This window comes from Spodoptera frugiperda, chromosome 25 (assembly GCF_023101765.2).
Source record: "Spodoptera frugiperda isolate SF20-4 chromosome 25, AGI-APGP_CSIRO_Sfru_2.0, whole genome shotgun sequence".
Classification (NCBI taxonomy): domain Eukaryota; kingdom Metazoa; phylum Arthropoda; class Insecta; order Lepidoptera; family Noctuidae; genus Spodoptera; species Spodoptera frugiperda.
This window is the reverse complement of record NC_064236.1, coordinates 12,085,946-12,111,336: the sequence shown is the minus strand read 5'-3', so window position 1 is coordinate 12,111,336 and position 25,391 is coordinate 12,085,946. Positions and strand designations below refer to the sequence as shown.

General features: G+C 33.0%; 1 protein-coding gene across 1 annotated transcript in view; it reads right to left on the bottom strand.

Annotated features, from left to right (window-relative positions):
- Positions 1-25,391, bottom strand: part of LOC118262131 (glutamate receptor 1) — a 119,620-nt gene that overhangs the window by 28,377 nt on the left and 65,852 nt on the right. Inside the window, exons 2-4 of the mRNA XM_035573280.2 lie at positions 22,033-22,185; positions 5,062-5,189; positions 1,759-1,888 (exon numbers count right to left, since the gene is read on the bottom strand). Coding sequence (XP_035429173.2) covers positions 1,759-1,888; positions 5,062-5,189; positions 22,033-22,185 — 411 coding nt within the window. The remainder of the gene's footprint in view (positions 1-1,758; positions 1,889-5,061; positions 5,190-22,032; positions 22,186-25,391) is intronic.

Sequence of the window (25,391 nt, the reverse complement as noted above, 5' to 3'; positions counted from 1 at the left end):
ATATATACCTACTACTTTTTAGAGCTTTTTTGAGGCGATTATTACATAATTTCACGTTAAGTAATGAAAAAAGAGATAGCGTATGACTAAATTAGGTATACGCGTCGTGAATATAAAATTATCTCATCATTGTAAATACTGCACTCATTATTCGAAGAAGAGGCTTGAAAATATTTCAGCCCCACGGTGAATTAACATTCCGGACGCGGCCACTTTTAAAATTCGCCTTTTTCGCTCAAAAATGAAGGCGCAACATTTACTTGTCTTTATTCCAGAATAATAATAAGGATGCAAGAATTTTTAATACACGCTGTATTTACAAATAACCCGAGTCTAAAAGATTTTCCTGGTTTAAAATTATTTTCGATATGTAAGTGAATGTTGTGGGAGAAAATAATTTTGTATTCGAACTTTAGACATGGGATTGTTATAAAATATTTTTTACTACATTATTAATCTGACAAATGGCACGAGTATTCTTTCAGAGTGAATAAATACAAGTTGAAAATCTTTTTTTTATACATAACTATTCTATTATTGAGAGTATCGAATTCCATTACCCTTTTAATTATTAACTTTTTATTGGTCTTATAAAAGAGGTCCACACAATGTGTCGGACACATAAATCGTATGGGCGAGTTTTTTTCTGTAGGTATGTATTGAAACAAAATATCGGTACGGCAAAACATAATATAAGAAACAGTTCTCAAATGATTTCGTATCAAATTATACAGACTACCTATCTAGCACACGAGTTCAGCAGTTCATTCTATCTAAAGGAGAATGCTCACGAAGTATGGGAAAAAAACCCAGGCCCGGCGCAAACGATTTGTATCTCAGTTTATCAGTATAAATGTGTAATAAAATCCCGTATAGGTACCATCGTCGAAAACGATGGCTAAATGTAGGAAATTGCTATTTGTTTTTTGTCAGGGACTATATTTAAATCGATCAGCAGTGGACGTATTTCGGCTGGTATGATGATAATATTTAAAGGATATTACGAGTAGAAAGTATTAAAACAAATGTATACATTATCAAAACATCATGTATCAGATTATTCAAAGTTCAATCATTTTAGTTCTACATCTTATATTACGTTTTGTAGTGAAAGTGCGGGATTTGCAAAACCATCTTGGTGCCTTGCCCACCCAAGGTAGTATATGATGGACATCACCTGGACACAACAACCGAGCGTCCTTTTCCCATGTATGCATGAACAATAATATTCGCCAATTGGATTTCTGCCACTACCTCTACTATATAAAACGTCTTATATCACGCTGTATTGATGAGGGGTGATCTGTGATTGATGCTCACGGCGTATACGAAGCGTATTAACTCAATAAAATAAAAAGATATTACTAGTTTCATAAATCAAAACAATTATAAAAATTAATCCATGCTAAAATATACATATCAATTTCCAACATTTAGCCATCGTTTTCGATGATGGTACCTATATAGCATTTCATTACTCATTTATACTGATCGGGACTGAGATACGTATAGTTTGCGCCGGGCCTGGGTTTTTTTTGAGCATTCTCCAAAATCTCCGCACTCACAACAGTGCGTTTTTAACTACACCTTGTGTCTTATAATTATTTTTTGTTTATTAATGATTGAAACCTCAAAAATACAATAGATACCTCTATATGACATTTTTATTTATATTTTTAACGTTAAGGTATCAATGTACCCGGGATTGGCTGCGTTTGAAAGGTGAATAAAAAATCACAGTGCATATTTATAACTTACCGTCATGGGAATCGTAAATGTAGATAACACTCTTCCATCCGTAGTGAGTGATAGTAGCAATGACAGCGCGGTGGTAGTCGGGACGCAAGCTGACAGCATAGTCATTGAGTCCTGAAGAGGGGGGGATCACCTGCGAATTCAAACTCAAGTTATGATATCATAAGGTATAAAAATGTCGAGCTTTTTGAACCACAAAAAATGGAGGAAGATGTTGGCACACACACACACAATGTGACACCCACTCTTGATCAATTATGGGTCCCATGTAACAATAGTCCCGTCGATCAAGAATTCAGGAACCATTCTAGACACCGTGCTGTTGTTAAAATTAAGAAAATTACTTGACTTTGGAATCAAATTTAAGACCTATTGCTCGTTTACCTGCTTTCTGTGTACCTATATCATTTAATTTTGTATCGTATAATGAGGCTGTCATGTTCCTATTAGGAAAATCCCCTAATAAAATTGAGATTAAAAAAATACCTATTGCTCTGCGTTAGTACGTGTAAGAATGAGAATTTTATATTAACGGGGCAGTTATTTAAAATTTAAAAAAATGGTGGGCTTAAGTACCACAGGAATTCTACCTAGTCCTGATTTTTTTATTAACACGCGTCTATATTCGTTTTTGCGTCCTTTTGTTATTTATGAACGCAATAAAATCCTATTCAGTTTGCTAAAATACTTAAATCAGTTTTCCAGGTATTTCTCAGTTTTAATATAATTATGTATAAACGCTCCTAATTTCATTTGAATTTCAAAATGTCTTTCGTGTATTTTTTAACTCTCTCAAAGAAATAATTTTGTTCATAAAACACGAACTATGAAGTAAGAGCTAAGCATCTTTCATAATCCTTAATTAAAGATAGATAACATATTCTTAAGAACAGAAGACTATGATTTTATCTTTATCTTAATATAGTTAATAATAAATAAAGCAGATTAAAATGAGGGAGTCTAATGTGCGAAATATACAAAATTGCGCTTGAAACAAACTTACTGAACGCTAAACTTGAGTTTTCATACTTCGTCAGCGCGTAAATTATTAACACAAAGCTACTTAAGCGACACAACGCATGGAATATAATTTTAAAGTCTCGGGTAACAATCTAATGGTTTCAGACTAAACCCTTGAAAAACTAAACTGCCGCGTTACCCAAGTACGCGGCACTGGAAGTTTGAGTGCGGGGACTCCTTGAATCATTTAGTTAGTCGAGCACCTAGGCTCAGTCGCTTAAGTCTGGATCGTGTGAAGTAATTTGTACAAGTTTTTAGTTCTAAAATGCTTTTAGTACTTACATTTATAAAGCACTTGCGTAATAACTTGTGCATACAACTAATTTAAAATGTTTTAAGTAGAAATAAAAACTGTCTGCTCTTTACTCTTTTCGGGGCACCTTGGTTTAAGTGAAAGTCAAGTTGTGTTAATGATTTCTATGTTAATTAACTTTGTACGTACTACTTTAAATTTTATGCTGCTATAACAAGCAAGTTGGAGAAAAAAGTATGATTAATACAAGCAAATAACATTTATAAATACTGTGTCTGAGTATAAATAGAGAGTATTTCAGAACTTTGACTTTGATAATAATGATAAACATTTAAGTAAGTCTGTAGTTAATTAAGAGTAACTAGTTAAACTTGGTCAGTATTAAAATACCAAGCCATGCTAAAGTTTTAATACTGAATAAAAATAATGTAGCAGACAGAGAAGGGTCGAAACGATATAATGACTTTCTAAGCACTCAGTTTGTGAAGTGTCAATTTTCTTGATGAAACTTTCAGCTTCGGAAATTGCCCGCGTCGTTTTTGTTAAAACAGGTGCTTTAGTAGAGAAACAATGAATCACTCGTTTTCTTTTTACAAAATGTAAATGATTGTTGTGCTGTGTGCCTAACGACTCATTTACATTGTTATAAATCAAATCAAATGAGCTTTTCTCTTAGACGTAGATGGTAGGAGGAGGAAAATAAATATTTAGTGAGAGTATGGTAGGATTTTTCATTCCAATAGAAATTTACAGGCATTTCTAATGTCGGGTTAGTAAATTAGGTCGGACTGCCTGGCGACCTGCCTGTGTCTGGGGAGTGTGTTGCATTTTTCTTTTAATTGTATATAAAGCTTCTCCTGATACTAATGAATACCACGAAAAAAATGATTATATAGTTTCGTGAATTACTTCAGAAGTCATGCGCGTAGGTACAATAGTTTTGGTAATTCATAATTTATATAGAATACGTATTTTATATTTTTTTTTAAATCAGCCAGTCACAGAAAAAGTATACTTAATTTTCTTATGAACGACTAATCAAGCTGGTTTGTCATACATTTTCTATTGGTTTCTATTATATTGTACTGTCTCTGGCTACCTCAATGGGAGATTGACGTGACGATATGTATGTAATGTATGTACCTACAGACATTTTTTAATGCGTCGCGTACACGCCGCGGTTGTGCAGCGAGGACGCAGCAGACGCGCGGTAGGTATGCTATACTTACGTTCGTAACGTATGTACGTACGCGCCTCGTAGTAACGAGGTGCTAGTCAGTAGTGTCAGTTGACACTAGAAATGCACTCAAATGAATCAAATATTGATTCAGTTAAGTTGTTCCTATCTTGAAGCTGTAGTTAGCGACAATTTTGTTACGTTGCGAGGAGACTGAATCGAGGCATTTGATGAACTCGTCACACTCCGTAGTTGGTATGAATACCAACTGACATTGATTTCCACAAACATGCTTCAGACGCGTGCCGTTTGGGCTGCGCTATGTTGATGAATGTTTATTAAATACTCAAACATATGTTGACATATTTGGTTAAACTGATTGAGTTGCACTCCCATTAATTTTATAATCTAATTTGTTACTTATTAAGTGCTCTAATTAACTAATAGTTAGTAATTAAAGTTTTGGTTTCAATATTTACTGCTGTTCACGTCAACAGTTGTAAAACTGATTACATTTAATATTGCTGTAATAAAAACTTCGGACTAACGTCAAAACCATCAGCAACTTATTTAACAGTTTGGTTGACCCAAGAGTTGCAGAGTTGTCCATCTGAGTAAAATACCATACTAACATTTGTATTCAAAATTCGGGTGTATAGAATAGTGCCAATCACACCACATCGTGCTCTAAATTGATGTTAAAATTTCCTTTCGCTTCTTCACGATCCCGTGATATAAATCCAGAAGTTGATTTAATGGGAATGGCCACTAACATGGATCATTCCTGGCTAATGTACCAATCCCCTTCTCTATAGCATGCAGAGAAATATATAAAAATATAAAATATTAATATTACCTTCTCGGGGAACCATGGCGTGACAAAAGGCATTTGGAACGTGTTTGCATAAGAATGCAAGGTGTCGAATGAATCCGGAGCAACTGCACCCAGCATAGCAACTACGCTTCGCGCGAATTGGTTGCAAACTGTAACAAAGGAAAAACATATCGTCATTAATATTCATTTTCACATTTAATTTAAACTGGAGTATGTATATAGAATTTTCATAATATCTAAATAACTACTGAGAATTTTAAAATTAATTTTCCGATAATATTTGCGAGGCCCGAAAAACTAACGTAATGTAGGTATAACTTTTCGAGTTCGAACTATCAACTATTAGACACAAATTTTTCACAACTTTGATTGGTCGAATTGTTCATGTTGAGTAATTCGGAAACAAGCTTTCCCTCAAACATGTTTTTATTGTAGTATTTATAATTATTGTAGTATTTTACTTTTATTACGTAATTTCATCTATCATTATAGTTATTTCTTAATACATTGTACAAATATTTGCAAAAAGAAAACAAACATCCGTTCGATACTAAGATGTTTTGCTTGACTAGTTCAAAATTAAATAATGGGTGTAGCAATATCAACGCCGCGGAAAGTTTCAGTCGGACGGGGACGCGCGTTACAGCGGCGATGCATTGCAATCCTGCGCGACAGTGCGGTAAACACGATATGTCTACCTGCGGTTCACTAGAGACACCTACTTATATGTTAACGCTTTATTGACAATTTCTTCCTCTATCAATAACACCAACTTTCTTCGACACCTTTACGCCACTTTAATTATGTTTAATATATATAATATAATAAAAATACAGTTAGAGCTTACTGTTAGAACATACTACTTTTCTTGCACCTTAAATTATACAGAACTCATTTTTTAACCGACTGCAAAACAAGGAGGATGTTATTTACGAGGAGGAGTTTAAAGAAATAGCAAAATTTTGGAAATTAATACCACTTTCACGAAGGCATCGGTTTCATGTTTATTTTAACTGAAAGGATAGTTCATACTTTCCAATTAGTATGCTATAGGTATAGCATACTAATACGATAATTTAACTCGAATATTTAAGTGCGTATATAAATACTAGAGTACTATAAACCCACAAATAATAAGGCGTTGTTAGTAAAACGTTTCTGATTTATTTGTAAAGTTCCTTAATGCATATAGATCACTTGTTTACACTGCTCGCTATCCGCCCATACTATGAGTATTTCTATTCATAATTCTAACGTCATCATTACTTTCCAGGACCTAATTTCGATCGTCGTGAAAGGTACTGATTTAAACTTATGAATTTATAGGTTATATTAAGTTTTAAGGCATAAAAATACGTAGTCATCCATTCGACGACGAGATAAGTATTTAATAGTTGAGGAATTATTTAATATAATTTTTCAACTATTAAAAGTGAAATAATCTAGTGAATAATTTGCAATCAATTGCATTAAATTGCTCAACAAATCATCAACAGCCTATTACTAGCCACTACAAAGTCTCTTCTCAAACAGATAAGGTTTGAGTATTAATCACCACGCATGCTCAAAGCGGGTTGCTGATTTGAAACTTATAATCAGAAATTATAGGCCCAGGTTTTCTCACGATGTTTTCCTTCACCGTTTGCCTGTTATGTCTAAATAATCTTAGAAAGTACATATAACGCGGAAAAAGTCACATTGGTACTTTGCCGTTGATAGTTTGCGACCCCGCCCTCATGCATGAGGAGCGGATGCCTTAAAACTTCTAGCCACCATGACACGAATTGCCCCAGCAATACGTTTCAATTGTCAGACCATTACTAAAACAATGTCCAATTACAAAATAAAGCTACAATTATTGAACCATCCTAACTATTCTATAGCTAAACGTGGTCATCCGCCCTTTAACTATTCAATTGCAGCTTTCCTGTAGGAATAACGCGGAGAATATCGAATGTGAGAGGGCGGATATCATTTTTCCTGCCACGCACGCATTAGCGCTCTCAGTACTTCCAAATATTGTTGGGGGTATTGGTGTTGAAATATGGATGCGGTAGTAAAAAAAGCAAATATCGCTCGGTTTGCCCGCGGGGACAACACGATATGCGGATCACGTCGGGCCGGCATCACGCTGCGACTCATACACTCACAAACACTTCGCCGCCCCCTAGACCGTTAGTGCTTATGTTACCAAACTTCATAATACTTCTATTTTTGTTTGCAGCGTCACAACTTCACCTTTGAGGGATTTTAATACTTAGCCAAGTTTAAAGTTGTTGAAACGAATAGCGTTTAGGGACCGAACGGTTTCGAAGTATATTTAAGCTATCGCGCGTGAATACAGTTTCCAGTATTTGTTACAAACTCATACATATGTTTGAATTTTGATTTCAATAGTAGGATAGTGGAAGTTACCCATTTTGTTGAGAGATAAAATACATTTTGTAAAAAGTAGGGTAGCGCTGAGTGTAGAAAATGTTGTTGAAAACTTATATTCAGGTTATTTGAAAAAGCCTGAAAGTTGGATTGAAGTACAATGTACAAAGAAAAAAAAGGGTTAGTACATTATACGAATATAAGTAAAATTGTGCAAATTGTGAAGTTATTACAACATATTTGTAATTGAGAACTGAACTTAGTTGATTCGTTAAATGTGAAAATAATGTTGTTTTAAAAGATTATCCATCTGTTGCTAACACGGCCATCTAAGTGTACAGTGCGGATTTTTAAGACATAGGTAAGACATGTACGTATTGATTTTTATTTGAGGAAGAATCATCGGATTACATTCCCAAATATAAGGAAAGTCTGACCAGAAATAAAACATTATCGATAGTTATATCTTTTCCTCTGTGTACCCTTCCTAACAATAAGCTATAACACGTACAGAATTTGTATTAATACACTGTATTACAATTATTCAAAGTAGAAGAACATTTATTGACGGTGTAATTATATTCTATGTTTGTTTTCTCCTGTTCACGCTTGGACTTGATAAATTATTAATTTATTAACAAAACTTCCCCTCCTGGGAATAAAAAAGAAAGTAGACAAGTTTCATCAATGAGAAAAATAAAGATCGATTTTTATTTAATTGAACATTCGATTAGGCAGCACAAAATAAACATTGCATCATAAAAGTCAATGCATGTTTCGATGTTGCATTCAAAGGATGTTTGAAAAGAAATGATGAAAAGGAATTGTGAAGATGGTTACCTGTAGGCGCAAGCGTCGGTAGCCGAGCGCTGCACGATCTCTACTTATTCAAGTGCTTGTTTGCACGACTCAAGCAGGTATTTCTGCAAGCTCTATTGAGTTACGTGCCCTATTCCACTTACCCTATCAGATATTCATGCCGACACTGCGCTTATGCGATCTTCGAAACTCTGTATCAAATGTGGCTGGAAGTGAAACCACATACAGAATAGCCTGTTAGTATAACCGAGTTGATTGATTATACAGCTATCAAATAAATAAAGATTACAAATAGTACCTAAAATTAAATTTTCTTTTGAAGCAACACTGTAACATAATTGTGTCTTTCCGAAAATGTATTTGATATATTTGATATTTACCATAATATGGAATACTAGAAATCAAATTAGCCGCGTAAATGCGGTTTAATATTAACTACATACCGGTTTACCTATATTTAATGCATGTCATACATTCTGATTTTGGTTTAGATACGTTCATTTCAAATTGCTCGTATTTAGTTGGTTAAATTATTTAATATGACCACACGTTCTCATTTTACAGTACAGATATTTCTATTATTTTTTACTGGAACTGCCCATGATGATAATAAATAATTTTTTTGGTGACTGTGAATATAATATATTGCTTTAATTTGAGAAATAAGTAATTGTACCATACAACCAGACAATATCATCAGTCTTTTAAAATTGAAAATTTAAAGAAACATTTTATACCAGCATAACATTATTTGGCTTGAGTGTTATTCTCCGAAGGCCTGGGTAAGTATTATAACGTTATGGAGGTTTTACTACTAGTGGAAATTTGGAAAAACAATAACCGAACTTAATTTGTATCCACCAACAGCCCCCGGATTCAAGCCTACTTGGAAATTTCACTCGAGTAAATGAAAGTTGTTCGATATAATTAAGTTACTTTAATAGCTAGATAGGAATAAAAATACTTGGATTTTTCATTTTAAATGGACCGTAACTTACAGTTTCCAGTTGGCAAACATGTGGTGTTAAATAAGTAGCTTAGCTAAGCACACGGCCCGGCCGCGTCAACCAACACAAGTCAAAACTAAATGACGCGCTTGGGAGCAACTAAATACAAGACGAATAAGGTCACAAAGTTAACCTTTTCAAATAGGAAATTAATGTGAAATAGCGGTCAATTCCAACACACTGTAATGGAGTGATATGAAATAAGGTCTTGTTAGTGCAAACTTGGTCTAAGTAAGGGTTTAATTATAGTTCCGGTGGTTAATTACTCGTTTCCGGACACAATAATGACGCAATCCGGAATTTTGGTACCAAACAGTAGCCGAGAGGGCATTGTTTGTAAGACATGGAAGTAAATTATTAATTGTTTTCATTCTATTTATATACATTAACCTTATTTAGTATATTTCACAGTATTTCCGTTTCAAAAGAAACTAATTGAACTAACTAGGTAAAGCTAATTTTCAGAGCAGAATGGTATGTCTGGGGCTTCGATGTGTCAAAAGGTATTGATTAATTACTGATATGGACATCGACTCTTTGCCCTTGTTATGAAAACAAAGGCTTGCTTATCAAACTAGCCATGGACTTGTACTTTACCCTCTATTCATTTCCATTTTGTGTGCTCGCTGAAGTCGTAGCATACTTCAATGAGCCACTTCCATTAGCTATGATGGTGTTGACGAAAACCTAGTTTAATGGATGATAGTAATTGAAACAGACTGTATGCGACGCCAGCAGGCAATATTCACCACAACGGAGAAACAGGGTTATTGATTTTCAATCAACTTCGCGAGAGTGTATTAATTACAATAGTTGAGTGTTTGAAATGATTAGTTTTTACATACTACTACATTCTTAAAGCTCTAAATAGTTAAGAATAACGAAGAATCTTTTGGAGAATCTTGAGTAAACAAAATGTGTGCAATGATTAATTTTATGAGCATCATAACAATGGGTCTGTTCTTGCGGTTTTCTCTGTAGGTATTGTGAGAAGGTGGCAGCATTGTGACACGCCACCATTCTGCTTCGGTTTTATATCGTGCGGACGCGTGCCGTAAACATTCTTGCTGACCCCAATAACTATACCCGGCTGTGGCACTTCCCTAATAACTATGCATTGCACACGGCATTCCTTTCCGCCCCATTAGTTGAATTTCCAATGAAAGCTACCGATCCAGCTTTTGACTAGAATATATTCGATTTTATTGTAACTCGTAACATATACACACGGATGGCTTTTATTTGTTGAGCTAACTGCCGATTTGTTTAAATATTTACTACTAGCTCCTGCCGGCTTCGCCCGTGTTCTCGTGGGATAAAAGTGGACTATGTGTTATTCTAGACTTTAATCTAGGCCTGTTCCAAATTTCATCTCGATCCCTTTAGCTAGTTTGATATGAAAAAAGAACAGATAAACATACAAATTTTCGCATTTATAATATTAGTAGGATTCTATAGGTACAAAACGAAACACATTTAATAAAAATCTAGTAGGTACTAATTACTGATTTCAATTGACGACCGAGACTATTTATACCTATAATAAAAATATCATATATACCTACTATAAATAAGATATGTACATAACCACGACGATTGAGCCAATTACGAACATACACACATTAAGGTAAACGGAAAGTAGGTAATAGATATTAATAACCTAACTATCACAAATATAATAAAAGTGAATTTGTTTGTGTGCAATCGATTGTTGTCAGTGTTTGTACAATCGATCTTAGGAAAGCTTATTGGCACCAGCGGCCGCCATTTTATTTTTCTATTGTGATTGAATATTATTGAACTTCAAGCAACTAGGTATTGGTTTCTCTCTACAACACTTGAACACGTTTACATATTTGCTATTGATACAAAAAAGAAACATTGTATTCACTATGAATTTTGTAGTTTTGCGTTATCCGGAGCTGCAGACTATCTAGCGGGTTTACCGGGGCTCCGGCTCGAAAAGCAGGAGTAGGAACGAGGTGGTCTTTAATCAGTTAGAGTCTGACACTGCTCTCACCTCGCCCAAGGCGGGAGAAGCAAATGGATGATTTTCCCCACTCAAAAAAAAAAAAAAAACGTTTTGCGTTATAATGCTAGTAAATATTTTTGGTTTTAAAAAACCCCTACTGATATAAAGCTACTGCTATGATAATAATTGAAGTTGCAGTCGCGTTCACTATTTCTATAACTCTCTAACATGGATGGGTCTCGGTTTACCAGGTAGATCACTGGAGTGCATTCGAGCAGCAAGTCGCATTTGTTTGATGAATTTTATGCATAGTACGGATAATGTTTGTCTTCCGTTGTTATAAGTCATTGAGATGAAATGAAACATCACGCTGCGCCCGGTAGGAGCAGCTACGGGGTTAACCACGCGGGAATAGCTAGTGTAACATATAAGAGGTAAACCTCCAGAGGAAAAAAGCGTATACGTATTTCAGACTAGACGAATGTTATTTTTTATGATGAAAAGATGAGATTTCCATCTGTAGGTACCTCATTTATTAGATTTCATTTCATTCTATTTGTTAACCAAGTTTGTGTTTAATTTCTTCGTGATTATTTTAATGTGAACATAGTGCTTGTGTCAGCACGTTAATGAGATAAATTAAAGCGAAGAAGAAAAGTAATTTAAAAGGGATATTTCGCAAAAAGATTTGCTCAAGCAAAAGGAAACGTTATTTCAGGACTTCGCTCTCCTTGCCTTTTCTCAATTAGTAGGTGGGGTGGCTACTTGCACATTTTTTTTTTATTTTATAAAAATAAAATTCGAAACTGTGCTCAGTACTTCTTCAAAGTAAAGAAATGAATGTCACCCATCTCTCAAACATTGCGTAACATTTATTTCTAACTAACTCTACAACGTAACTATAAGAATACTAAAGAAAATTATTAAAATTAAGACGAAAACTTTTACTTATTGAAATAATTAAAGTTTTGCTTAAGAAGGGCGTTGTAAAGTAAGATCAAATACAATAATAGAATTTAAATATTGTTTCAAAGTTTTTAAGTACTCTTCTAATTCTGTGGGTCTACCGGGAAGCTTGACACTCAACGAAGCCGCGGGGCTATTTTTGTTGCTGAAAATATTGTAATGTCTTACCTCTCTCCAATTACTAAAAGTTATACGGTGTTTTTGATTAATTAACTTTGGTGTAGAATGTTCGTATCTTTTAATAAATGTTACAATGTTATAAAAATCCTTATGTGATATCCATGCTGAGTAAAATGTTTTATATCTATAGTTAACTACTAAATAAAGTATAACAGTGTGACTATCTTCCTACAACCGTTAATGAATTTGTAAATGCGAAATATTTCTAAGTAATATTTAAGAATTATAACCGAATATTGTGGTATAAATCATGCTTAATTAGAGTAATAGCTGCAAAAGTACAAAACGAGTATCAAACTCGTCTTTATTTTTATAAAAAACTCACAGAAATTACAAGTGACTTGGAGTTTTCCAAGAAATATTATTACCCTTTTGGTAATATCGTGCGGTCGCGCTCTCATCTCCTGTTTACAATTTTATCTTTTTCTTTCATATTTCCAGTTTCCGCACCTAAACAACTCGCTTTCACGTTACTTAATTGATTAGATTTTTGTTGGAATTGCGGTCATACATCCAACTCTTGGGTTAATTTCATCTCAGTTTTGATGAGAAAAGGGTACATGGTTATTGGTGTTTTATTAAGCTGAGTAAATTAAGTGAATTTATACTAATAAATAGTTCTTTGTCGCTTTTATTTATCGATAATGAACGATGTATAGATAATACATATGAAAGTAATTGTAACTAGGTACTTCTTTATAATGGTTAATAGAAACGAATAAAACTAAAAACAAGAAAATGTTTCTTAGAAAATTTTTAAATCGAATCTATTTAAGGCCTCAACAGACAGATAAAAAGAGGCGGGACTGCGTCACGACTCGATTCTACAAAGTGTCATTGGGGTTATTATCTTGTACGATAGAGAAGGATGAGGTTATACAAAATGGGTAGCTTTGTCCCTTTCTAGCTACGTAACAATGATAGCTCTAACACTTCATAGTAGGGCCCCTGATCAAAACACGTCTGAGACTAATGACGACGACGCGAATTTTTATGGCAGTTTCCGTTCTTCAGGGACTACTATTTGTTCACAGATATCCGTTGAATTTTCACTGTAAAGGCCGCTATAAAAAGTTTAAACGTCTAAACTGTGTAGGTTCCCGAGCGATTTTATGTGTTTTGCTTTCCCTTTTTTAATATTATTAAACATGAAGAAACGGTATTGTTGGTGGAAGGTGGGGAAACTTTTATCGAGATTTTCAGTTTTATATTTTTGAATACTAATTTTTGACCAGTAATTCTAGGTGAATCCACAATTAAGTTGGTATTTAAAAACACACTGTATGGCATACACAGTTAAATAGACAATCGTTAATGAATTAAAAGATAAATTGTACAAAATTTTCATGTAAGAACTCATGAGTTTAAACTTAAACATGATAAATAAAAATCTTGAATATGCCAAGTTGTCAACGACAAAGACTAGAAATAAATAAGAGTTCTAACTTTTATTTCATTTTGCCTTTAAAATGACAATATCAAGATATGATATCTCTTTGGTTTTCTTCAAAGGGAAAATAAAACCATGTTTAGATCACCCTTGTAGCCAACTGTCATTGACATTTTCATGTGAACTCTATATCACATAGGAAATTGAAAAGTAAGTCATGAAAACAGGTTGTATTAAGAGACTATAAACCATTTTTAAAGTAACTGACTATCTTATTGGGTCTCATTGTAATTGGTTTTGTATTCAATTCATAGTGACCTTTTTGATAGCATTCTCGATGATTATAATGCAGGCTCTACTTCATTATGAAATGTAATCTACTTTCAGCTGTACATACTTCGATGTTGCGTGAAACAGAATAATCGAATCCCAAGAGTAATATGAAACTAGTACAGGTGAAAGCGCGTCAAAGTTGTCAGATAACTAATTCACAGCCAACCAAACCAATACCCAGATACCCTTTGGTTCCATGTAATGCAATAATCCTTCACTTGACGATGTTTATCATTGAAAACATATCGAATAGAAATCGATCATTATGTGTAAAGTAAATTAGATATGTAGCCTAAATGAAAAGAAATACAATATTATTATACTGTCGTAAGTACATACTTACGACATATCATTAAACACGTACTATTTTGCGTAAATATCAAGTAGGGGTAGGTACTACAATAATACAAGTATTTTTATTGTTGCGCAATAATTCATCCGACCGCTTCGAAGCGGGACTATAAGCAGTTCTTTAGGCAAGCCATAAAATCAGCATAATATTTTGTAATTTTAGGTAGGTCCGGGAAACTGGCATGTTGCCAGATTCAATTTAATCTTTGTACTGCGCGTTCCGTTGTGGTCACTTCTCCCGTAGCCCGGTGCCCCTCGCTCTATGCTCACAACTCCCCGATCTACTCTTGGAATTAAATCCTTATCGTGTGCACTTCGCGGAAAATCTTCCAACTGTACACCAAAACAATGAATTAATGAATCCGAAACGCACTTGGCTATAATCCACAGAGACAAACATACAACAACAACGTAGGTACATTTATGAAATTATTAACTCTCTTGACTTTTTCATCTTCTCCTTTATAATATAATTTAATGTTATCATGTGTTGTATCGTATTTCGAAATAGGTAAGTGCTCTTGTATATTGAAAACAAGTACGGTACCTACTGTTATTAAAAGCCTCTGAGTATCAGTGATCTATTTCGTACGTTCAACGTGTAGGCGTGGAAGACAATAATAATTTTAAGTCTATTATTAAAATATTCGTATCGTATTTTTCTGATTCTTTTGTATTAAAGGAAAATATATGTATGTAAGACATCAATATATGTATGTAATATAAATTTATTAGTAATACACGTTGACATATAACGCGTATTATACATTTATTAGATTAATAGGCTTAATTAATGTGTAACAGTACTTTGGAAGTAAACTTGTATGTAACATAACTGCGCCGAGTCTCGAACGGAGGGCTCGCAGTAATTTGCGAGTGAAACTTGCGAACGCAATCCCAATTTTGCCAAAGTAAGTACGCGATAATTTGACAACTTCAAAGTATCATTTAGACACTCGTGTCATGTAACAGATGGTGCTAGTGGTAAATAAATCAGAACCCGCCTAAAACCCTGAGTGACTCGCTCGTTAAGGCTTGCCATACACAAGTGTGCGGAACTTAGTCAACCCGAGCTAACTTTGGCTATTAGTTTTCAGGAGCATGCAAGACATAATAATAAACAAATAGTGGTGCATTGAATTGGGCCATTTGTCATGAGCATCGGCCATGAAGCAAGTACAAAGAGGAGATGCCGTAATGTGGTTGTGCACTGTGACATAAAAGATTAACCATACCCAATAATAAAATATTATAAGTAAAAAGGTGTAGATATGTTATTAGCGTATAGAAAGTGACACATTGAAATGTGGACGATTGGCAATGGAACGCTAGATGGAAAATAGAGACTCGACAGGGAACGTCCCGTTTTCCACACACAATGTTAAAGGGAAATTCATTTATGACATCTCTTCTTTGCACTTGCTTCATAGAATCGGAACATGAAGTAGTCATAAGTTAGAGTAAACTTTAATTTACTTAATTCTTTATTCCAAAACAAATAATATGTTTTTAATAACTCCGATAGTAATAATCAAAGTTACTGTCAATGTCAATAAAATTAAAATCAATGAATATAAATAGGATCAATTGAGATTAAATTTGGAGTTGGTGAATACTAAAACTGGAATTTTTCCCAAGGTCCCTTTTTTATCGTTTCATTTACACGTGTAAGACAACAAACATGATACCTACCTATGGAAATAAAGGTAGGTTCATTACTTGAAACTCAAGTAGGCTCAGTAAGAGCGTCACCCGCAATTTCGTTCAAAGTCACCTTGTGATGGTAAACACCCATTTTGACCGACGGCTGTACCGAAGATTGTACTTATCTATATATACTAATATATAGAACTAAAGAGTTTGATGTTTGAACGCGCTAATCTCCGGAAATACTGGTTCGATTTGAATAGTTATTTTTGAGTTGAATAGTGCAATCCAAGAAGGCTATAGGCTATAAAACATCACGCTATGACCAAAAAGATCCAATCAGAGGATCGGGTCGAACCGCGTGGAAGTAGCCAGTTGCTAATAACTTTAATTCAAAGCAGAGGGGTGTTATAAATTGAATACAGTTCTTGTATTTTGTGTTAGAGAAATTTAGAACTGAAGAACTGAGCATTAAGCATGGTGTAACAATATCTTTATACATATACAGGTCACAGAGTATTCGTATTTAATTTATTATTAAAACTCCTTTGTGAGTTTTAGTAGCAAATGTAATGTAACATACACAAGATGAATATTATTTTAACGGCGAAACGATTTAGCAGTTTGCGTTCAACAATTACAAACAAGATAAATGTACAATTTCTTTATGATCAGACAGACAGAATTAATACATGTTGACATAAACATGTTAGTATAATCACATTATAATATCTAGTCTGAATCATTAAGTTTAGTTAATATGAACAATTAACTTAGTTCACCATACACGATTAGTAAGGATTCTAAGTGGGATGCTACTCTTTGAAAATATTAATTTGGACAAAAACAGACAAACGATTTTTTGAAGCCTATACATTAAGCTAGCGGCTTGAGTCCATTGCTAAGCGCTATACTCAGTAGGAACATGCAATAGCTTTCAAGCAGGATTTAATGATACGAACAGAGACTTAAAAAGATTGAAGACAAAAAGCCTTTATCAGAATATGTTAATTTATTTGAGTAAGATGTCGACATCGTGAACATGTTTTGTATTTTCTATTTCAATTCCGTTTATTCGTTGAAATAGGTATAGAAATATTATAGAAACACAAGCCATGTGGTGATATATAAGCATATGGCATTATATGACCATAAGATATAACTACGAAACTATAAATTGTTTATAAAAGTCACAGAATTTTAGGTTTTCTTTTGTCGTAAATGATATAAATCGAGATTATTTGATCCTTTTTCAACCGCATTTAAGTGTAGTAAGTGTTACAAAAATTAAACATTACACCTACACACCTAACCTTTGTTTGATAATCTATTTTAAGATGGGTGTCGTGGTTGGATATCCAAGAATGAATCACAACAACAACAACAATCTTGGATAAGTATAAGGTCAACGAAGAAATAATCACAACAAAAATAAAAATAAAATGAACTCAAAGTAACTAATAATAAGTAGTTGAGACCAATAATTATATTACGTTCAACAATTTAACGTGATATAATCTTTAAAATACTAATCAAAAAGAAATTCTACAAACTAGATGAATAAACAGGTTGCTTATTTAATGAAAATATGAATATACATACACTGATAAAATAATATCTATATGTACCTATGTATACTTGTTTGTGAGAACTACCATTAATAAATTAGTCTTACCAACATATCTTTTGAACAGTCGACAAGCCGAGACCGTTTACAATAGTGAATTTAATTTTAATGTTTAGAAATTAGTTCTATCTTCTCTTTGAACTATATTTGTCGTATTTTACAGACCATTAATATATGTCTCAGAATCAATAAATGCGACTGGTTTGTAAAAATATACTTACGAATAATATATATTTACAAATTGTGGGCACAGCTTAAATAAATGAAATAAACGAAATGCCGAACAGTCGTTTTTGAGATAGAAATTAAAAATTGTGATTTATATGTACAAAAACGTGGGTTTGCTTGTTAGACTTTAAACATCACGCCTTTAATCCCCGAATCGAGGTAGGCAGAGGTTTGCACATTATGGCACATAATACCAATCTACACCCACATTTTACAATTTTATGTTGTATAGTCCCATGTAATAGGTGGTTAGACTTTGAAGCAAGGTTAAAATCAATTGACCTAAAAACAGTACATTATAGTAATTGTATGTTTCAATATAAACAGCGTTATACCAAAAATATAAACTTACATTCACATACGTATTGATAAAACTGCATATATTACGATGAATAGGAAACTCGCTGGATTTTTCTTTTATAGAAAAAGTATGCTCATTTATACATTTGAGTGATGAATGAGTTTCAGCTCATAGGGTGAAAATGAGTTCAGCATGCACCAGATATTACTATAGGTACACAAATAATTACTCTTTCTTGTAGTAGGTATAGAATAGTAGATTAGTATAATAATATGTATTAATACAAACATGAGCTATGCATTAGCATAATCAAAACTTTCGCATCTTATACAACGGGCCGCACAGTATCACTATCTAGCGATGACATTACTACCACCTTAAGAAAATAAAACGTTTAGTAATAAGTACCCATTGATTGATATTTAATGATATTTCATTTTGATATTTAAAAAAGGTCATAAAACTATAATGGTTGTTGACTTTGACAGGATTTTTTGTCATGACAAAAAATCGATTAAGAAAATATGTACCGAGATGTCAGAAACATGTTATTTGACGTCACGTTTTGTACACTTAACCCAATTGAAAGACAATTGTGACGATAATAATATGCCTATAATATATCAAAGGTTAGGAAAAGCAATATCAAATAAAATATCAATTTCTTGTTTTAACATAAGATCACACTCGGCGCTATTGTATTCCTATTATACGATCTATAAATACATAATACACTTGTATTAACTTGATACGATTATATTATAAATAGATTGAATATAAATTGTTATTTGTTTTGATGGAAATTTTGCGTTACATAACGGAGTCCATGTACCTACATATTTCAGCACGATATTTTAGTTTTAAACTGCGGCGTTTTTAACAGCGTGAGTTTATGAAAATGAAATTAAGAAAATAAATACAATTGGAAACACCTGCGATTTTTAAGCTTGAAATGTTACAAAATTGTGTCGACAAAAGAACCAACCGCAATAATACCTAATATTAATTCATATTACGTACTTAGTGGTAGCACTTAAGGTTGTTAATATCACAGGTGTTTCCTCTCCTGAGGACAACTAAGAGTATTAATGTTATTGTTGAAACCAAATATTAAACATTGTCAAAATTTCGTGTCACGTCACAGAGATTGATAAGATAGCGCTTTACAAGCGTTTCACAAATATAAAATACTAAAAATATCGCCTGAGGTGACCTTTTTCTCCTCGCTCACAGCTCTGTATCAAAAATGCGATTGTATTCATTTGCTATTGTGCCGATGTGAATTGACGTCTTCCTTTATAAAATCGACCAAATCTTGTTTACTTCACAATATTACGACAAATATAATTTGGCTTCGCCAAATAAATCGTACTTTGTTTTGTACAGTCTGCAAATATAAAATTGTTGGTTTTAGGAATTTAATATTAAACTAAAAATATTAAGGTGCTATTTGATTGTTAAATTCCTTAGTAATTGAAATAGGACCTTTATAAATGAAATAGGACCGTTGTTCTAAACGGCAAACAATATATAACAACTGAAGCTGTAGTTTCACATGTCTTCTGTGAATCTACATTGTTCGTGGCGTATACTTGGACCCAAAAATAATATATGCGCATAATTTTGAACAGGTATCTACTTAACACTTTATTTAATAACCATTTTCACTAGCGCTTTCCTCGCCCACATTATTCATCCGAAGCTTTTACATTGACATTATTTTAGTAAGAAGATTTGAAGGTAGGTAAAAGTGATCGGGCGTATTAGGTTACTTCATATTTACTTTTTATTTTAATGAAATTGAATTGATCTGTTTGATCAATGTTTTTTCATTTGTGAATGCTAGTTTCACGTAAATGTGTTGTACAAACGGTTGTTTCGAAAATTCACGCAGCACCGCTCAAAAGTGTTTTGATCAGCGTCGCGTGACGAGGCGAAATAAAAAGAGAGGAAGGTCTTGCATTCAAATGAGAGCTCTGTGTCAAGGAGGACACCACAAAATACAAACTTAATTTTCTTGACCTCAACACAGGCGAAACTTACGCTGTTTATCTTTAAATTTTCTGCTGTAGACTGAATACAAGTTTTTGTTTTATAACATTATTGTACTATAAAACATTCATAAATGTATGTGACAACATAAAAAATTACATGTCTAACTAATATTTTTAGTTATCTAACAGACGGAATAATGAATCTCTTTTCATACCCTGTTCTTAAGTTATTTAAGTCGAATTATTATTGTTCAAACAATATCCCCTTATACTAGTCAGTTATTAAAGGAAAAATGCGATTAATTGCAAAATTATTTTGTATAGCTTTGTACAATATTATTTATTTTTTGTAGAATCAATAAGATACGCGATCGTTATGTTTTTTGCTCATAACGCTTTCCATCCCCACCGACTTATTCCATAAATAATCTGTTAGTAACATGTTTCTGGTGACCAAACAACCACAACACGCTGGCGAACGAAGAAAACATTTTTGTATATTAGTTATAACGAGTATTGACGGCTCGCACAGTTGTTTTGAAGAAACTTCTCTAACTTTTCCGAGTCTAGTAAAAGAAGAGTGGTTTTCTACGAAATATTCAATTATTGCACTACGGAACTTTGAGAGTACTGAGTTTCGTATGTACACATACCTTCTGTACCAATATTCGTTAGTTTTTCTGATTTCATACAATATTCTACAGTGCTATTAACACAAAATAGTACCAAATGTCGCCAATGTATACTTGTTTTTGTTTAGATGAATAAATTATTAGTCAATTACACTAATTGAAACAGAATTATTAATCTATAGTCCAAAGCCGGCTTGAGATTGAAGAGTCCTTCAATCAAAACTACAGTAACTAACCAGTGTTAATGCCGGCGTCAAGTTGTAAGCACATCGCACCTTACAATAATTGGGTATTTTCCTTAGTTAAAATGAAATAATTTCGAATATTTAATGCAATACAATGTTTAAAAATAACCACAGTTTCATTTATTGATTTTACGATACACTTCATTTCAAAATTTCCAAGCTGTTCTTTTTAAGTGTATTTTTAGTAGTATAAAAAAATCCGTATGACGTCTTAACCTATATACGTCTCATAAAAATTCCATAGAATGTTATAGTTTTTAAACTACTTCATTCGATAACTGTACATTGTCTTAAATATCTGACCAATTATTATCTTTCAAATACTTTCCTCTTTATAATTTAATTTGCACATAACAGGTGTCAATATACATAGCCAGCAATTAATTTAAATAAAATGGTTGCAGTTAAAATGATGCAACGGAACAATTAGTCTCATTAAAGAGATGTAATGAGACTAATTGTTTCAACACAGCTCTTTGTCGTTAAAATAATTTTATTTCTTATCAATAAATTAATAACTGTGGGAAGAAAATGTATTCACGAATAATATTAACTTGTTTTCTTAGACTTTAATAATTTTGCGAATAACGATTTCTTAATAATGAGGGTTTATTATTTTTGTATGTTAAATATTATTTAGTAGTTATAATATGATACTATTTATACATTGTATTATACTTATTTACCGTTATCATTTTCACCGTATGCACGAAATGATAGAAGAACGTAAAAAAGAGAGTTTGCTTAGAAGTTTTTCGTCCTCATAACGGTTCGTCAGACTTAGTTAAAAGTTGAGCAATCAGGAATAGATAGCTTTGAGCCATTTATAATGGAATCCCTTGAGAAAATTGAAATTTCCTCAATTCACTGAGTGATTGCAATTCCATTTAGCGTATTATCTAAAAATGAGGAAAATGCACTTACTGAGTCGTGACAGTTTGAAGGCGTCGGCCGTGTTGATAATATCTACGTAGAGTTGGAAGTCGAGGTTCGATTTGTTCGCACTATTAGAATGCTGCAGCATCGCAAACTTGAAAGCGTTCTGTATTTCCTCAGTATTCTGATCAAACACTACACCTGTGAAAGAAAGAAAATATGACAGTTAATATTTATATAAAAAAATATTACATAACCTATTGAACTTTTTAAATGAAGAACATAAATAAAATGTAAAATTTCTTATTTAACGTTCGGTTCAATATAAACGAAACAACAAAAGCTTGTTTAAAATAAATTAGAGATAATGACAAATTCAAATTCAGCGCGGCGCATTATAATTAAAGAGCAATAAAATGGACGCGTTACGGTTGGAAATGCTAATGATTAAATAAAACCTTTAGTCGTTCATTGGTTTATGAATATGACTAGAGTGTGCGGCCGGCGTTCGCAATTTATTGTTTTGCAAGCATACGCGGGTATAGTATTCCGGTATGAAATTTATAGCTTTAGTCCGGCTGGAGAAAAATATGGATTTATTGGTCCAGCTTTGCAACAAATCGTTATTACTTTTAGGGATCTGATATCCCATACTCGATAAAATGTAAGCCTTTGCTTTATCGGTATCATGTTGGCGGTTAAAGCTCGCGCAATGAATATTATTTTGCAATTTTATTAAATACGGTAAGTTGTTTTTACGGGTTTGCGTCTTTCATTTTGTTGATTAAGTCACGTGGGGCTAATTCTTGTCTTATTCAACGTATATTGTATTGATTATTATATTGTATTTCTATCGAAACAAATATTAGATACAACAAGATAGCTACGATATCTCATGAAGACAACTTTAGAAGTATTGAAAATATTTTATTTCAAAATGATAATACCATTTTATTAAATCATTTAAGCAAACTAGACTGTTCTTTCTTTCTTTTTCTAGCGGCTTCTCAATTAGACCGGAGTAAGAACTGAATAATTAATCGTCTGAGTCTTAGTAGATATTTGTATGCCCGCCGCAACGAGTCCTCAAGACAGCCTTGGTTATTGGTGCTTAGACACTAGCGATCACCCGCAGTTTCACCCCTATTTCTTGATTAAAAATTATACTACATGTTAAGTACGGCAGGTTTATTAATGCTACATATATGTTGCATAAGGTATAATATTGGTACTTATCTACATAGTTTTTGTATAAAACTGTAGGTAACCAACTATGCCTTAACCTCGGGCTCCTACAATTAATATTATTTTCGCTGTCTAAAACACATTTATTATCTTCTCTAGTATATCATTATGTAAATGCAATAGTAGTATTTAGTACTAGTCTACATACAAAACTATTAAATGTGTGTTGTAAGCTCTGCCTTTTCATCTTCCACCGTCATTAATATCAAGCCTTTGTTGTCTAAACTGTTGTACATTTTCATACTACATTTGATATGTCAGTTGTGTTAATTATTCGAATATCTTTGCTTTCAACCCACATTTGAATATGACTTCACTAGACTGAAGTTTCCCGGAGATACAGACAAAAGCATTTTAAGTACCGTAAAACATGGCAACTTTACCATATTTTGGAACAAAAATCGAAATATATTTTTAACCATAAGACGCATAGACACCAAAACTATATATTTAGAATTGTAGTCTATCTGGCTCACTTTACCGTAATCGTCATTATATACAAACGCTTACTTTAGCCGTAGTAAAGAAAAAACAACATGGGTAAAGATACCAAATTTTTGGCAACTTTACCTACGCGCCGTATTCATCGTGTATTGCATATTAAAGAGTTGTTGAGGTACAGAGGGCTTCATCTAGGACCTCTTCGTATTATAATGCAAACAATATGAGGAAATCTATAAAGATAACGGCTACACAGACAGTCGGGAAAGTTGCCACGGGTTTCATCGTAATTTACATACAAATAATTTGTTACGCTCGGGGTTGTCAAAAAATGAGAATTATTTTTATGACATGTATATTTAAAAAAAAAATATAAACTTTAAACCTAAAGTAAAAAAAAGCATAAATATCTGACATAAATATTGTTCCCTTTTAAACTAAATTAAGTTCTAAAATTTTAAGTATTTATGTTTAAAATTGTAAAAAAGGCTACAAAATAATGTTTAATCTTTTGACTTTTTAATTTTTTGACTTCACTATCTCCATAGCTAATTTTAACATTACTTTCGTATACTTTTTATATTGTCTAACTCCGAGTTATCTGCGGTTTTGTTTCATGTGAGCCATTTTGGCTCTAAAACAAAAGGTATTATTAAATACATTATAACTTATCATCCAGGATATTCACTATTATGCTGGGAAATTTAGGTATTCGAAAATGGTTAAATACACACAAACAAGAAAAAAACATTTATTGCCAACCCTAACTGTAGGTAAAGTTGCCACAAAGCAGGCCGTGGCAACTTTACCTAACCTGTGTCAACATTACCGAAGCGATTATTTATCAATAAATTAAAGAAAAAGCAATTGATGACATTACAACAGTAATCCCAACTATATTATACATTCAAGATCAAAATTTCACTCACCTGTGACATATAATTAAGGCTCTGTGAGCACAATTTAGGAACAACTAACTTTTAGCACATTTTCACGCACTACACTGTGACGGCCATTACTGGTATAATAGCAGTCTTGCGTCTACGCAAAATATAGTAAATATTTCCTTTTAATGTCTAAAAAATACTACTATTACAAAACAGAATTCTAGTGGGTAGATTTTTAGATAAATGAGTTTATACTGAATACCTATAGTATGGTAAAGTTGCCAAGGGCCCGGTAAAGTTGCCATAGTTTACCGGTACTTCTAAAGTCGGTATATAGCTATTTTATTTATGTCGACTGAGAAATACTAACTGATTTCATTTTGTTTTTATACGATTTTTAGACTTAGTAGTAATGTTAGGAGCTGCGAACTACCTAGCGGCTTTACCGGGACTCCGGCTCGAAAAGCAAGAGTAGAAATGGGGTCAGTAAGAGTCTGACACACCCTCTTGTCTCGCTCAAGGCGGGAGGTCAAAATTCATTGGATGATATTCACCCCTTCAAAGAAAATTTGTAATTTTTTGGCGTGATAAAAAAACTTTTCTTTAAATAAATTTATCTAGACTTTGTGGGAACTATATATATATTTTAAATTAAATCATAGCGATATATAAAAAAATACTGCAAAGAATTTGACTATAATTGATTTTAACTGGACGAGAAACTAGGTACTTACTTATGTGAATAAACCATTTTTTATAGTAATATCACAGAATAGAATTTACTTCAGCCTCTCTTTCAGTCCATTAAATTTTCAGTGTAAAATAACACACTAA